The sequence below is a fragment of the Malania oleifera genome, chromosome 3, assembly GCF_029873635.1.
Source record: "Malania oleifera isolate guangnan ecotype guangnan chromosome 3, ASM2987363v1, whole genome shotgun sequence".
Lineage (NCBI taxonomy): Eukaryota > Viridiplantae > Streptophyta > Magnoliopsida > Santalales > Ximeniaceae > Malania > Malania oleifera.
Genome location: NC_080419.1, coordinates 320,788 through 338,902, shown reverse-complemented (window position 1 = coordinate 338,902; position 18,115 = coordinate 320,788). Strand labels below are relative to the sequence as shown.

At 34.0% G+C, this 18,115-nt stretch overlaps 1 protein-coding gene across 2 annotated transcripts; it reads right to left on the bottom strand.

The window, feature by feature from the left end:
* Positions 1–636: 636 nt before the first annotated feature.
* Positions 637–12,336, bottom strand: LOC131151653 (F-box/FBD/LRR-repeat protein At1g13570-like). 2 transcript variants are annotated; one of them, XM_058102939.1, is made up of 5 exons: positions 12,213–12,336; positions 3,581–3,708; positions 2,517–3,485; positions 1,977–2,123; positions 637–1,190 (listed from the first exon to the last, which is right to left on the bottom strand). In XM_058102939.1, exons 2-5 carry the CDS (start codon positions 3,632–3,634, stop codon positions 870–872), a joined length of 1,491 nt encoding a protein of 496 aa, XP_057958922.1. In that variant the 5' UTR covers positions 3,635–3,708; positions 12,213–12,336; the 3' UTR covers positions 637–869. The 2 variants fall into 2 exon arrangements, with proteins under 2 accessions (XP_057958922.1, XP_057958920.1); XM_058102937.1 differs by having other exon boundaries at positions 3,581–3,654; positions 12,213–12,289.
* Positions 12,337–18,115: the final 5,779 nt, after the last annotated feature.

The window sequence follows — 18,115 nt, the reverse complement described above, 5'->3', positions numbered from 1 at the left end:
TTCATTCAGTACTAAAGTTGAGTTTTGCTTGTCCTTATACTCACTTCGAGCCGGATTTAGAGTGGGTTTAGACCAATTGAGCAGTCAATGGGTGTTAATCAAATTTCATTTTTTTTTTTGTTCAGAACTGGTATACTACTTTTTAAGAAGCATGACTTCAATTCTCAAATATAAATTTATTTATATGTTGATTCCTACACCCACATACACGCACAAAACAAACAAACTACCTACAACTTTACAATTCTTTCTTTCTTAACTAATTATTCCCCCTAAAATATTTTTATGAAGCTATCAGTGGAAGCATTAAACAAAATAAATATGATGCATCCCACTACCCATTCATATTTTCTTATACATAGGATGACTATTGATACATGTTTTGTTTTTTTGGGATATGCTTTTTAAGTTTAATTTTTCATTGAGTGGAAATTGATCCTGGATTTTAAATCGCAAGACTTTTTATATAGTGAATTTTAAATTTTGCACAAAAATTGACCTAGGTGTTCACAATCAAACAGGCGTTAGGGTCATCTTAATAAAATCGTTGTAGCAGGCTCGCTCCAACCCCACACTCATTGCATCAACCTTAATATTCCATCACCCATTTAGTTTATATATATATACATATATATGTGGATTTAATGCTTGCTTCTTACTAACGCAATATACATATTACAAATCGTGTCTCCAAAGGGAAATCAAAGCTGCCATCATTAGTTCCTGATAAGAATCCGGGATATATCCTCAAGAAAGGACAAAAAAGATTCAAGATCCCTCCTTCCCACTGACCGACCGTGTGATCTTCTTGTACGCACCATCACCAATCAGACGTGCAAACTCAAGAAAGGGATTATATAGGGCAATCGTCAACAAATTTCCAGATGCACTGTTAGGGGGACTACTATCTTAAGCCACTCTCGTACGCTCTCCGCTCTGAGTTTGTAACAGCTGCAGCTCGGTTCTTCATAAACCCACTTGTTAAATCCTCCCTTGTAAACCTTCTGGCGAGGACCAATTACCAGTGTTTTCAGCTCAACCAAATTACCAAGCAAATACGTCAATAGCTCCGCTTCATGCTGATTCCCATAAAACCCATTTATTTCTACCTCCGTCACATGTTTATGGGGGCATTTTGGGAAATGCCTTTCTACCTCCCTTGGTTTTCTTATAAAGCTTGGAGAAAACAACTGCACAACCAAACGAAAACAAAAAACAAAACAAAGGACATTAAGGTCAATTATTATAGTTATATGTTCTGGTAGTGAGTCAATTATCATGGTTCCACAAACCCCCAAATACCGCCAGAACATACAAATGAAGACCCCAAAAAAGAAGGAAATGGAGATCTTGGCTTAATTGTTTTCATTGTCAGTCTGATATAACATAAATGACTACATTCTGGCTTCTTTTGTTCAGCCTAATGAAGTCAATTTGCCAACAAGCTGGGTTTCCAACCTGTATGCTTTTGCCAGTATCTAAATTTGGATGCCAGACCACTGTAGTCCTCCCTTGGATTGGAAGCCAGTCTGTTGGCAAATCGCCATCACCTGCACCCCCAACGGCCCAACCCCCAGATTGTGTACAATTAGACCCCAAACGATGATAAATATGGAAAGAGGATCCCCCTACGCATCTAATCCTTGTAGCATATAAACATTAGAGTCAAAGGACGGCCCCGCCATAGAGATACTAGAAACAGGCAATACAAATGACTTTGAGAGATAATTGTGAACATTCAAGCTCTGGAGTTCCCCTGATATTGCTACTTCAGTAATCCAATTTACATTTCAGAAATATTCAGATACAAGGTACAACTATATGTTGGATGGCTATGTGATGTCAGTTTTCTTTGGCATACTGCGAGAGACTCTCCTCCAAATTATTCCATTACTAAAGAAATATCTTCACAAAGAAATACAATATACTCAATATTTTTCTATCCAGTTTCCATTTGTGGTTAAATTTATACTCACATTTAATTGTAGCTTCTGCAGCAGAGGAAAAGCCTTCAGGATGTAACTAATCCAACAGAGCTCATCTTCATCATCAAATGGGAAAACAGTCAGCATCAATCGCCTGACATTGGTGATTGCCACTACATTTTCTGGCAGCTTTAGTGCCTGGAATTCAAAGAAGATGAACTTAGTGCATATATGTGAGGCTAAACATGGAGAATAAGAAAAATTAGGTTACACATATTAAGTCATTTGTCAAGGGTTTAAATCGATTACATCTTCGAACCAAACCAAGAGACCCTATATGCCAAATACTTTTGCGGCTATCTTCTAGAAAATGAACAAGAATCTGATGTTTTTTGGCAACAGGATATCTCCTTCATGTATGACAGGAACAGAAACTTCAACTCTGACCCCGAGCAGTATTCAGCTCATATATTCTCAAAAACAGCTGTATATTTTCTTAGAAACTTCAATTCTGACCCTCAAAATATAACATATATTGTATAATTTCTAACACAGCCACAAATTTTCTTCAATGATATCACTTCAACTTACCTTCATACCTAAAACACAGAGTAAATTTAGAGTTTCCAACTGCGGCAGATAACTTGCAAATCTTGTAAGTGCATAAGTTACACCTTTAATCCTGCTCTCTCCAGTGAAATTCAAGAAAACTTCAACCAACTTTGGGACACATTTCAAAGAGAATTTTATTAAGAAACCAGTATATTCCAACAAAACGAGATTCTCTGCACATATTTCAATCTTCTCCAATCTGAGGCAGTTTTGTATGTTCAGAACTTTCAATCGGGCCTTTGGTTCAGCAATATTCAAATTGACAAGATCATTGCATAGATGCAGACTCAGTCTCTCAAGAAGCAAACAATTTGATAGAAGAGTCTTCACCTGCTCATCGTTAATGGTTACACTTCGAAGTTCAAGAGTAACAAGAGAGGTGAGAAAATTAGGACATGAAGAAGCACCGAGACTGCAAGAAGCCAATTGTAGATGCTTTACAGTACTGCATGTTTTTCCAGGGGCAGCAAGAAGCCAACAAGGAAACCTATAATTCTCTAGTGCAGTTGAAGAGGAGAAGTCCACTTCAGGTCTAAACCACACTGATAAGTTGAGATCAATATTTTCAACTGCCTTCATGACAGCGCAACTAAGCCAATGATCAACATGAGACGTAGATTCCTTGCCTAGGTGAAAATGAATGGCAAATGAGTTTACCTTTGGGCCCCAGCAACGTTGTTGCATGAACTGATCAACCCGTTTTATAAACCTATTCCTTTGTAGCTTTTTGTCCATTTCATTTTGACAATTAAAAACACAATGAGGTTCAGCCCTCCTTCCACTCCCAAGTACATTTACAGCATCAAAACAGAGGTCAGAGTGAGAGGTCCAGATGAGTTGCCATCTTTTTGACAATATGCTCGTCTTTACTGCCTCTTTCAATGAAAGCAAAGAAATAATTGAGGAAAGAATTCCATCTGGAAGCTCCATGAGTGGATCCTCCATTGGCTACAAGATCAAAGGAAATATAATCAGAATATTTTAGCATGGAAGTCTTATTGAAATACAAATGAAATTATCATTAACTAAAAGACAGGTCTTACCATCAGAGGAGCAGTTTTTTGTCGTTTTGACAGACCCATTTTTTTTTCCTTCATAATTCACTGGCTTCTTTACCCTTATATTTCAGAACAAATATGAAAAAGGAGCAACTTCAGCAGAGATCAATCACCTACAGGAACCAAAAATACATCATTGGACATCCTAAATTTGGATTGAAAATTTTTCCAGAGCACCCTGGTTTATTATGACTATTTTCACTGAGAAAGGTTTAAGTTAAACACATGCAATAGCATGCCTTTCTCTGAAGCCATTTGTGAGCTGAAGTAATTCTTATACTACAGTTTAAATTGAAATGAGATCCCAGCTATTACTAAATTTTTTCTGTATATGCAGTTACATAATATCAATATACAAAAGCAAAGGAGGTATCTAAAATACTAACAATGAAACATTGGAAAAGGGTAATAAAAACAAAGACTAAGGTTAGAAATGGGAGTTTTGGAATTGTGCCCGAGGGATCAACTACATAAGCTACAAATTTATTAGGAAGATCAATGGAAAACTTAGGGGCAGAGGGACTTGCACATGGTTTTTGTTCACCTAGAGAAAGCGTATGATGGGGTACTTGGGCACAGTACCCAGGGTGGGGGGGCTGAGGAGGGCAGCTGCCTCACCTAACTTCCAAAATTTTTAATATTATAATTTGACAATTTTTCACATATACTATATTATAGCTCTGTCTTTTAATCTCATTATTATCATTTTTTTTTTTATGATAAAAAAATAATTCATTAGATAAAGAAAGAATGTACAATCAAGAGAGAAGACATCTCCTTAACAAAATTTAAGAATCCCTAGAAAAACAAAACACAAAAGGAAAACACAAAAATAAAACAAACGCAAATAAGCACGCCCTTAGAAGGGATTTCCTGAATATCTGTCAAACACATCACCTTAAAATTTACATTGGCCACACACCTCAAAATGTTCAAAAAGCTGTAAAAACAAAAGAAATTGGTACAAAACATGGCAAAATTGTAGAAATATAGAAAACTTTGAAAAGTATAAAGAGACGAGAAAAAATGCAAAAAAGGTCATTAGTAAAGCTAAACATAGAGATTATGATACTTTTTTTTGGATAAACCGGAACTCCAACTTAGGCAAGCCTTTCCAACCCACTTAGGCAGCACCAAACGGGGGCAATGAAAACATTGTCAGCCGCCCATCGACGAGATTATGATACTTTATATACTAGATTAGATACAAAAGAAGAAGAAAGAGATATTTATAAACTTGTTAAAGCTAAACAAAGAAAATGCAAATATTTAGGTAATGCCAAACGTATAAAGGACGAGAATGATAATGTCTTAACTAAAAAGGAAAACATAAATGATAGGTGGTGATGAGACTTTAATAAGTTGTTTAATGAAAAATCAAACTGAAAGCTTGTTAAAAGTGACAAATAGGGAAAAAAACTAAAAATAGGAGATTTATATGCAAAATTAGAGTCACATAAGTTAGGATAGTTTTAAAAAAGATGAAAAGTGAAAAATCTAAAGGACCGAATAGCATACCAATTGAAGTTTGGAAAGTAAAACAACAAACAACAAACCAAGCCTTAAGTCCCACTAGGTGGGGACAATTAAATGAATCTTTTTTTGCCAATTTATGTGATCATGAACAATTGTTTTCAACACATTCAAAACTATTAAATCCTTACTCACTATCTCATTCCAAATAATTTTAGGTCTACCCCTTTCCCTTCTATTGCTCTTCACAGTAACTAACTCACTCTTCCCCACAATGTGTTTTCAACACATTCAAAACTATTAAATCCTTACTCACTATCTCATTCCAAATAATTTTAGGTCTACCCCTTTCCCTTCTACTGCTCATCACAGTAACTAACTCACTCTTCCCCACTGGTGCCCTATATGGCCTACATTGCAAGTATCCAAACCATCTGAATTATCCCTCCCTTATCTTATCTTCTATAGGAGTTGCGCCTAACTTACTACGAATATGTTCATTTCTTAATTTATCTTTTAACATTACGCCACTCATCCATCTAGCAATCTCACCTCAACAACTTTTACTTTTTGGATACGTTGTTTCTTAGTCGCCCAACATTCTAATCCATATAACATTGTTGGTCTTACAACCATTCTATTAAATTTCTCTTTTAATTTTAAGGGTATTCTACAATCACAAAGCAAACTTGAAGCACTTTTCTATTTTACCCAACCTGCTTTAACTCTATGCATTGCATCTTCTTCAATTTCTCCCTCAACTTGCATGATTGATCCAAAGTATCGAAATTTACTAATGCTACTGATTTCTTTATCATCAAGTTTAACTTTGTCTCCAAAATTCCTCTTGCTATTACCGAAATCACATTTCATATATTTTGTCTTATTTCTACTTATCCTAAAGCTACTAGATTCTAGAGTCTCTCTCCATAATTCTAACTTAGACTCTACTCCACCCCTAGTTTCATCAATCAAAACAATATCACCTGTAAACAACATACACCATGGAACATCATTTTGGATACTCCTAGTCAGCTCATTCATCATGAAAGCAAAAAGATAGAGCCTTAATGCAAACCCTTGATGTACACCACTAGTCATTACTCCATTGTATATATCTTTAATAACATCACTACACCTACTACATACACCTTTTTTTACAAAATCCACCATAAAACTTCCCTAGATACCCTATCATATGCTTTCTCAAAGTCAATAAATACTATATGCAAGTCCCTCTTTTTTTTCCTAAACTTTTCCATTAACCTTCTTAAAAGATATAGAGCTTCTATAGTAGATCTCCTAGGCATAAAACCAAATTGATTTTCTGAAACCTTTGTTTCTAATTTTAATCTTTATTCAACAACCCTTTCCCAATTTCATTGTATGACTCAGAATTTTAATTCCACGATAGTTATTACAATTTTGAACATCTCCTTTATTTTTGTATATAGTTATTAAAATGATTTTCCTCCATTTGTATGACATTTTCTCAGTTTTTATAATTATGTTAAATAAATTAGTTAGCCATATTATTTCGTAATCATCTACGCATTTCCAAACTTCAATTGACATGTTATAGTGAAGGGGAGCTTACGTGCAACAGTAAGGTTGTCGCCGTGTAACCTGAAGGTCATAGATTCAAGGTGTGGAAACATCCTCTTGCAAAAAAGCAAGGTAAGGCTGTGTACTATAGATCCATTGTGGTCCGCCCCTTCCCCGAACTCTACATCCGCGGGAGTTTTGTGCACCGAGCTGTCCTTTTTTTTTTTTCTTTAATTGACATGTTAGTTGGTCCTATAGTTTTTCCATTTTTCATTTTTTTAATGCAAACTTAATTTCGTAAACTTTGATCTTGCGAATAAATCTCATATTTTTAGTCTTTTCCTCATTTGTCAATTCTAAGTTTAAGTCTTTTACTTGGTTTTCATTAAATAGCTCACTAAAGTAACTTCGTCATCTTTCTTTTATGTCTTCTTCCTTAACCAAGACAATATCATCCTCACTTTTTATACATTTTACATTACCTAAGTCCTTATTCTTTCTTTCTCTAGCTCTAGCAAGTTTAAATATATCTCTTTCCCCTTATTTTATGTCTAATCAAGCATACGAATTATTAAATGATCTATGCTAGTTTCCCTAAAGGTTTTTTTTGTATCTTTTCTCGCCTCTTTATACTTTTCAACATTATCCATATTTCTACCTTTTTTGCCATGTTTTATACCAAATTCTTTTTGTCTTTACGGCTTTTTAGACATCTTGATCTCACCACCAACTTTATTGACCATTCAAGAATCTTGATCTTGACTCACTTAAAATCTCTTTTGCTATCTTTTTAATAGAACTAACTATCCTACTCCAAAGAGTGTTTGTGTCTATACCATCCTCTATAGTACAACCACCGTTTTTTATCATTTTATCTTTAAATTTTATTATATTTTCTCCCTTTAGGTTCCACCACCTAGTTCTCTTAAACTAGTTTATTTTATCCTTTCTCTTCCATTTTTAATACATATATCTAACACTAAAACTCTATGTTGTGTGGTTAAGCTTTCATCTAGGATAACTTTACAATCCTTACATGATAAATGATCTACCCTCCTAGTTAAGAAAAAATCTATTTGACTTTTATTTTGTCCACTTTTGAAGGTTATTAAGTATTTTTTCTCTCTTCTTAAAGCAAGTATTCATTGTAATAAAATCATATGACTTAGCAAAGTCTAAGATCATCTCCCCAAGCTTATTTTTGCCTCCATATTTATATCCTTCACGTATCCTCTCAAAACCTTTATTATCTCTTCCAACATGTCCATTCATATCTGCTCCTATAAATATTTACTTAGTCCCTAATATGCCATGTATAATACTATCCATACCTTCCCAAAATAGTCTCTTAAAGTTTTCTACTAAGCCTACTTGAGGAGCATAAACACTAATGATATTTATTACCTCTTGGCCAAAGACCATCTTGATTTTTATAATTCTATCTCCTAATTTTTTGATATCTACAATGTTATCTTTTAAGTTTTTGTCTACAATAATTCCTACTCCATTTCTTATATTTTTCTTTTCTAGTGTACCAAAATTTAAATCTTGATTTATCAATTTCTCTAACTTTTACCCCTACCCACTCACTTAGTTTCTTGAAAGAAGATTAGATTAATTTTTCTACTAATCATTGTGTCCACAATGCTTTTACCTATAAGTGTTCCTATATTCCAAGTTACTAATCTAATCCTAATCTCCTGAACTAACTTCTTTACCCGTCTACGTCCATAATGATGCGGGAACTCACAAATTTTACACTGTACCTAGACGCCGATACGGCATGTCGCTTTAGGGCGACAACCTAGTCCACCTCGCCTACTTTCGCTACACTCAAATGGTATAAGTGCATCATGTCCCTTGTAGGGAATGTCTTAGCGAATAATCAGTAAGGATTCATATCATAGTTATTTGACAAGTTTTACGCTGGCTATCAGCTACCTAACGCAGCCTTCCTCCTTTACCCGAGCTTAGGACCGGCCATTAAGTGCTAGGCCATTAAGTGCATCACAAGCGAAGGAAATATATGCTAACTAGTTTATTTAACACTACTATAAATACCAAGAAAATTTCAGAGGAATGGAAGAAAAACACATTGATATCTTTATATAAAAACAAAGGTGATATTTAAAATTGTAATAACTATCACAGAATTATGATTATGTGTCATGATGAAATTGTGAAAGGGTAACTGAACAAAGAATAAGACTAAAAACGAGGGCTCTAAAGAACCAATTTGGTTTTAGGCTAGGAGATCAACAACATACAACAATTTATCCTTTAAGGAGATTAAAAAAAAAAGTTTAAAGAAAAGAAGGACTTGCATATGATTTTTTTTGACTAAGAGAAAGCTTATGATAGAGTACCTAGGAAAGTTCTTTGATAGATTTTAGAAAAGAAGGGAGTATACAGTAGATATATTGAGGTTATTAAGGATATGTATGATAGAGTAAAGACTAGCGTTAGGATTGTAAGAGGGGAGTCCAAAGAATTTCCAATTATAATAGGTGTATATCAAGATTCTACTTTGAGCACTTATATATTTTGCTTTAGTGATTGATAAACTCAATAGGAATACCCAAAATGAGATCCCTTGGTGTACATTGTTTACACAATATTGTCTTGATTGATGAAAGTAGGAGTGGAGGCGAAACTAAGTTAGAACTATGGAGAATTGCCTTAGAGTTTAAATATTTTAGGATAAGTAGAAACAAGATAGAATATACAAAATGTAATTTTAGTAATATAAGGAGGAGATTAGAGATAAGATTAAACTCAATTATCAAGAAATTAATAGCTCTAATAGATTTTGATATCTTGGATCTATTATGCAAGTGGAAAGAGAAGTGAGGGAATAGGCATGCAATATTGCTATGTGACCATAGAATGTCCTCAAAATTAAAAGAAAAGTTCTATAAGACTGCTATAAGGCTAGCATAATTTATGGTTCAAAATATTGGGCAACTAATAAATAACATGAACAAAAAGTAAAAGTTGCCAAAAATACAAATGTTAAGGCATATGAGTGGTATAGCATCAAAAGATCAATTAAGGAACAAATGTATTTGCAATAAACTAGGCATAGCACCACTTGAAAACAAAATAAAATAAAATAAGGTGACTTAGATGCTTTGGGCATTTGAAATTTAGGCCAAACAATGCACCTATGAGGAGGAGTGTGTGGGTTACTATTTTTGGTATTAAAAAGGGTAAAAATAGATCTCAAATAAATTGGAATGAGGCAGTAAGGAAGGACTTAATAACTCTTAAACTAGCGGAGAAAAATACCCTCGATAGGGTGAATTGGCAAAAAAAGATTCATGTAATTGACCTACGTAGTGGGATTTAAGTGTTACTGTTCTTGTTATTGTTGTTAGGGAGGGTGCTTTTTTTTTTTTAATGGCAAAAGAAATTCATTAAATAGAATATGAATGGACAATAGGGAGAAGAGACACCTCCTTAACAAAGTTTGGGAAACCCGAAGGAAAACAAAATAAGAAAACCAAAAGATATAAAAAATAATAATAATAACCCAAAGAAATCAACACATCTTAAGAAGTCAACAAAGAAAGCCAATGCCACTGAATATTTGAGATCGCCTTGAAATTACCAATAACCACACACCACGGAGAATCCGTAAAATGAATGTTCTCTCACACCAACAAAAATGTTAATTTCTTCTTTGAAAATATGCGCGAGTTACGTTCTTTCCACAAACCCCAAAACACTACAAAAAAAAACCACTAATCCTCTCTTTTCCTTCCTTCGTCCTACCAAACCCAACATAAGATATTTCCAAAAACTCATCCATTGTCCTTAGACGAACCCAACTTCATCCAAAATAACTAAATAACTAGTTCCGAACCTTCCATGCAAAATTACAATGCAAGAAAGACGCAGAGCAAATTCTAAGCAATTGAAACAAAGCACGCATATATCTAGAGAGAGAGCCTTTAAAGGCCACCTAATCTATAACAAGTTATTCAGTATTTATCTTGTTAAGCACAACCAACCAATAAAAGCTTTGATTTTAGGGGGGATTTTGACCTTCCAAATGGTTTTGTAGAGAGGGAAGGAAAAGTTAGTGCTAACCAAGAATTCACAAAAAGATTTGCAAGAGTAGACCCGAAAGGGATCAAAGAGCCAAGATCGGCTATCAACTTCTGAAGATATCTTACAATTATTTAATAAGACCAACAATGAAGATAACTCATTTGCTTCCCTATTGTTCAAAGATCTCCTAAAATGAAAATTCCAAGAAGGTAAAGGACCATTCAGATCAACAAGGAAGGGAGGGTGATTGTAATTCTAAATTTTTTCATAGGTAGGCTAATAGCAAGATGAAGAGGAATTTGAATAGGGAATCAAATCTAGGGGCCTTAGATTACTTTTGACTCTTGTTTCATAGCTGATTAGATCACATTTTTTTTTTTCAAATGGTTTTACTAAAGGATGATGTGTGTAGGCCTATGATTGAGGGTTTGAGTGGATTCCTATTTCTAGAGACCACTTGACTTGGTTGGAGAGGCATTTTGAGGAGAGAGAGTAAAGTGAAGTGAGAGTCGTTGAGTTTGGGATGCAGAGGAGATAAGGCTTCAGTTGTGGATGATTCTAATATGGCTTTTTTTTAGGTTTATTGGGATCTACTTAAGATTTAATGAAGATATTTAATGGGTTTTATTTTAATGCGATTTTTTAGCAAAAGTGTAATTTCTACTGTCATCACTTTGGTGCTTTAGAACTTAGAAGAGTTAGTCTCTTAAAGTTGCTAATTTTCAGCTTATTAGTATAGTTAGCACCATACAAGATTATTGCTTAATTTCTTGCGGATAGGCTGAGTTTGTATCAGGAGATACCATTTTTTAAGCTCAAAATGCTTTTATACCTGCCCTCAAAGGTAGAAAATTGTGGATGCTGTATTAGTAGCTAATGAAGCTGTGAAGGATGTTCCCAAGAGGAGAGAGAAGGGGCTTGTGTTTAAATTGGGCTTCAAAAAGTCTTTTGATTGAATTAATTAGAATTTTGTATATAAGGTCTTTGATAGGAAGGGTTTTGATGAGAGGTGGTGGACGGATAGGGAGGTGATTGTCTACTGCGTCTGCGTCTGAAAGAAATAATAATTTTTAAATTTCACCTTAGAAATATTTATTACTTTCTTATGATACATTGGATGAAATAATAAAAACTGTATAAAAAAATAATTATTATCTTTATTTTAAATTTCTCTAATTATAACCTTAGTTTGGTTTAGGGCTCCCTGACAAACACGCTATACTGGCACCTCCGCCGATGGTGAAAAGTTGAGAACGGCTACGCTATTAGATTGGAAAGGGAAGGGGACGGGGGATGGTAAACGAAAAACAGAAACAGAAACAGAAAGAGAAAGAGAAGAGGCCAAAAGAGATTTTTTGATTGGGACTATGATTTTGGGACTAAGGAAAAGCAAAACAAATAATTGATTAAAGAAAAAATCTGTAAAAGAAGAAGAAGAAGAAGAAGAAGAAGAGGCCACCATGGCTGCCGCCGGCGGCTGTGGCCAGCGGCAGCCATGGCCGTCTCGCGGAAATAGAGAGAAGGGGAAGGAGAAAAGGAGACAGACCTGGTGACTGGAAGAGCGTGCAACAGTGGCAGCGACTGTAGTCGTGGCGGTGGCAGCGCCAAGGGATGAAGCTGCTTGTGAGAGGAATTGACTTCCAACCCAAATAAATAACCGACCCCCTTGCAGGCGCCCGTTGAACACAGGTTAAATGTTTAAACCCTTAACCCTAGTCGGTTATTTTTTAATTTAAATTTTTAAATAAAATTTCTCCAAAAAATAAGATTAGAAAACTAAAAAATTCAAGAGAAAAAAATTCATACGATGTAAGTCAATTCCTCTCATATAATATCTATATGAAATAAATGAATAATAACAATAAATTTTAATACTATTTTTTAAATAATTACAAAAATATTATCTTATTTTATAATTTTTAAAGTTTATAAAGATTTAAAATATTTCTTTATTATTTTCTAAATTTCTAAGTCTTGCGTTGCTTATGGAAGCATAAAATTCAGATCTTATACTTTGATTTGTATCGTTTATGTATTGAATTTCTCTCAAATTTTTTTAAAAAAAAAAATTCAAATTTAAGCCTTAAAGTCTATTATTCCACATACTATCTTATATAAATTTTTTTGGATAACTAGAAAATAAGGTATTTCTTGTAATTGTTTTGAAGTATATAAATAAAAAATAAAAAATTACTTTGCATAACTAAAAAAAACTCTTTACTTTGTATCTTTTTAATATGAAGCTTGCAAAAATTTAAAAAAAAAATGTTAACTTGAAATTTGTATAATGTTTAAAAAAATTAAAATAAAATATAAAATAAAGAATATTTTTCATAACTAAATGGTCTTAAAATTATTAAAAAATCACAAATTCTCAAAACAAAAAAAGCATAAAAGTTAAAAGAACAAATGTCTTGAAAATTCAAATTTTGAAAATATTTTAAAATTTGCATAATATTTCAAAATAGAAAATTTGCAAAAAAAAAAAAAGAAAAGAAATCAAACAACTCTATGCATTTTTTTGTGTATCACATATCTTCATTTTGTAAGTGCATGTGTGTGTGTTGTCCCCATGACCGATAATGAGGGATGAAATATTAGACCTCACTTGGTTTGTGTGTTGTCCCCATGACAGATAATGAGGGATAAAATATTAGACCTCACTTAGTTTATGTAAGGAATGAAATATCACATATCTTCATTTTGATTTGCATGTTATTATATATATATATAATAACTATATATATATATATATTAAAAGACATTATTATACTCTCATAAGCCTCCAAAATCTAATCCTGATTTTCTTAGGGTCTGTTTGGTATCACTGTTATTTTTTATTTTTACACATTAAAGAAATGTATTTTAAAAAATATTTATTTATGTTGTCATTTTTTTAATTTTTATTGGCAGTTTTCAACTATTTGCAAAAAAAATAGACAACCAGATTTTATGATTTTCAGTTATTTTTACAATCCGTTGCCAGAAATTTTAATATCTAAAAATAATTTTTTAAATTAAATCATTCATTTATACACTTTTAAATTAAAATAAAAATAAAATCATTATATGAATATAAATATAATTAAAATAAATATATATAATTTTTTTTTAAATAAGAGTAAAGCCAATTACAAAATATTTTTATTTTTTTTTCTATTGTCATGTCCAATGAAGTTTGTATTGTAAAGTAAATTTTGAAAGAATAATAATTAAGTAAAATAATTTTAATAATTTAAATTTTTATTATAATATTTTTAATAGGTAATATTTGTAATTTTATTATTTTAATATATTTTTATAATATTATTTGATTTAAAGATGAAAAAAAGCATTTTTTTAAATTTTTTATAAATGTTAACAAATAAGTTGTTGGTTTTTAATTTTTAGTTTTTGTTTCTAATTTTAATTTCCATTTATTTATTTTTTCTATAATTTTTTACAATGATACCAAACAACCCCTTAAATTTTTGAATTTTTGAATTATATAATTATTTTTTGATTGGTTGATTTTTTTTACTCTTTAATTTATAATCAGCTCAAATATGAATGCAATTGCATGATTTGTGTCTTTCCTAAGTGTTCCTTTCACAAACTCCTCCAAATCTCACCCTTCCTTTCTCAATTTCTCTTTATTTCACCAAAAATGGGATCAACTAAATGAGCTCCTTTCTTGCCTCGCCTTGTTTGTCCCTCAGATCTTCAAACTAGCTGTAACGACCTACTTATTTTTCAATATATATATATATTTTACATAATAACATACATAATGATCCTGCTAAACTATCATAGTCGTAATTCACTTGAATCCATGGGTACCAAGGATATATCTATCATACAACTCTGATACCTAAGCAGTGGAAAACATAAAATAATATACATGTCATAAACTTCACAAACCATACCAGAGTTCTAATAAATCCATCATATACATACACATACATCCCAAATGATCAAAAAGTATCTTAGGGTCATAACCCAAAAATTCATCTAACCCTAACTCATCCACTTACCCTACAAACATGGTAGCTAAGTCTACTCCTACTGCTGTGGGGCTCTATCCACCCTCCTACTTAGATTTCCTGAAATGTTTGTAATGCTGGGGTAAGATACCTCTCAGTAAGAGAGATAAATTAATATCAGTGTATGGCAACATGAGTATTTACATGATATATATATAAACAATATACAATTCATAACTGGTATAATGGTTGTATCATATCTGAATAAAATATATTTTATCATAACATAGTGTATCATATTAAATTTTTGTACTGAGAAATCATCTTATATAATCATATCATACTTGAATTATTACCCATGATAGATAGTTAGTTAGCTATTGTCATGTCTTCCCCCCTACATGACAGGATTGTGTGGCCCAAAGGCTGGACCTAGCAATGGTTGACCGACCATGCTAAGTCAAACATAGGTCTGTAAGTACAATGGGCCTGTTCCACTATATCGGACTATAAGGGGAACTACGACACTCCCGTAAAACCACATCAACTGCCATCTCCCACACTCTACATAAGATATGTGGTAACACTAACATATTCATAATCATAAACATATAGCTACGGTACCGTGCTTCATAAAACTGAACTAAACTATCCAGGTTCTGATAACATACAATACATTTCATATTAAAACATAATTGTATCGTATTTCAAAGTAATATCTGACGTAAACATATTTCATGATTTCTTTCATATCATACGTAATCACGGCATTTACACCAGTATATTTCATAACATAATAAGCATAATTTCTTGCACTTTTTCAACATAATTCTAAAACCATAGTTCCTGTACTGTTTTTAGGGTTTCCCTGAAAACTGCTTTAACATACTTATCTGGGAAAACTTATAATATTTTAATAAAGTATAATTTTCATAGAAATATTATACTCATGTCACACAAATATAAAGCCTAAAATAACCAACTTACCCTGATTTTGGGATGGTGTCCAAGTTGGCTTAACCAACAAACCACTCCAGCAGATTTGAAGAAAATCTTCCCAAGAGTAGCGTGGCGGCTTCCGATCGTCGAACCAGCTAAGGACGTAGTCGGAAACTTAGAGAGAAGGCGGGGGAGACATTTTAGATAGAGAGAGAGATGGGTTTCCTAAAAATTCTCACGTTGAAATCCTACATTTGGGATATTTATACAAGCGGATTCGTCAACGAGACACGTCATCTCGTCGGCAAGTCCATGAAGGGACTTCATCAACGAACACTTACTCCTTGTCAACGAATTTCAGGCCTTGAAAATAGCCCTCTTGGTAATTTCTCATCGACAAGACACACATCCTCGTTGACGAGTCCAAGAGGCCTGCTCAACGACGAGCACTCTGCACTCATCGACTTTTTAAAATTCCTTTTCTCTCCTCCTTTTATTATTTAATTACTATAACTCTTTAGATCTTTACACTAGCAATGTCTAATCTTTACCAAAAGGTAGTTCAAGAATGACATGACCTTGCATATTACATCTAGAGTCCAACCTTCATCTCCTACTCAAGCTCTATGGTGGTATGCATATATTCATCAAAACCTCAAAAGGAAGAACATAATCCTTAGAGTTAATAGATCTGACATCATGATAGTTGCATGTATTATTCTTACACAACTTATAACAAAAAAAGTTCAAGCTCAATGGTGAGTGAAGGCCCAAACTTATATTGTACGAGTATGAAATTTTTTGTTTGATGTCACGCCCCAAACCTGAAAATGGGACCCTAGGGTGAGAATGTAACCTAACCTGTCCCTGTATCCAACAAAACATCCAAAGATACAGTACAAAGGATGAGGGTCCAACCCCGTAAGGTTCCTAGACACCCTATACACATCCAAACACAAAAGAATATACGCAGCGGAAAAAGGTCATTCTATACATACATGGTATCATACCAGAGTCTATACAAGAGCAGAAACAAAGCTCTATCATACAACGTACAACCGGGAGCCCAACATATCCCAAAACGACAACCCACAAAACACAAGTCCTAGCACTTACCCAAGCGCTACCCGCAGTACATCGGCCACTACGCTCCCGACACAAGGATGCTAATTTCGGTTACTTGAAGGACCTGAAAAATATGTATGTACAGCAGGGGTGGCACACCTCTCAGTAAGGAAGAATGTAGGTTACATCGGTGTGTGGTGTTTGAGTGTTATCATGACGCAACACATATATAGTTAAATGTAGTTCTAGTACTAATTTCATAACAGTGCATACACGCACACACACATGATCAGCAATCCCAGTGTTGAAACACCCTTAGGCCCGAAGCCAGCCAGCGACATACAATGTTGGCCTGTAGCCAACCCGTGAAACACGACGCCACCAGCACATGGCTAGTCCTAGACTCCCATGGCATCGTACCGGCGGTAAACTGGTGGATCCACACCCTTCGGTGATCAGCCGGAAATGCTCACGCCATCGGATATAGAGTCGGACACTCTCAGTACCTTGAACAAATTCGGAACCTCGTTCCTACTCGCATTTCAACCAAAATACAACATAAATATGCATGCTCATATAACCAAACAAACCACGCCCATTTGGTAATCTAAAAACATGGTTTTCCAAAACATATACAGTTTAAAACAAGTCAAGGCACGACCATCCCTATAACACAGTATAAATCAACATATACATTCGATTTTCAACAAAACCAGGGATGTAGCCCGTCACCCCCTTTTTCCCAAAACTGTAATCATGAAAAACCCATAGTTTTCCTCGTTAGATTCCCCTAAATGAGTAGCCAAAACACACCTAGGACCGTGAACCACAGTTCTACCAAGTCCGATTTCAAAAATAACCGACATAAACAGATTCCCCTTGCCTTTCCCCCAAATGACAAATCCCGAACTCTAAGGCCCCTAAACAGCGAACCGAGTTCTAAAACCTACAAATCCCAGTACAGAAAATACTCACAAGACCGTTCTATACAAAACTACCAGATCAGAATTGAAAACCGAGCCTTACCTCAATTTTACGCCAAAACTCGAAAAGAGCCGAATCGAAAATCCAATCCGTAGAACTTGTAGAGAATCCTTCCACGATCCTCGTGGTAACTTCAGATCATCAAATCAGAACCCGTGAAACACGACGCCACCGGCACATGGCTAGTCTTAGACTCCCATGGCATCGTACCGGCGGTAAACTGGTGGATCCACACCCTTCGGTGATCAGCCGGAAATGCTCACGCCATCAGATATAGAGTCGGACACTCTCAGTACCTCGAACAAATTCAGAACCTCGTTCCTACTCGCATTTCAACCAAAATACAACATAAATATGCATGCTCATATAACCAAACAAACCACGCCCATTTGGTAATCTAAAAACATGGTTTTCTAAAACACATACAGTTTAAAACAAGTCAAGGCACGACCATCCCTATAACACAGTATAAATCAACATATACATTCAGTTTTCAACA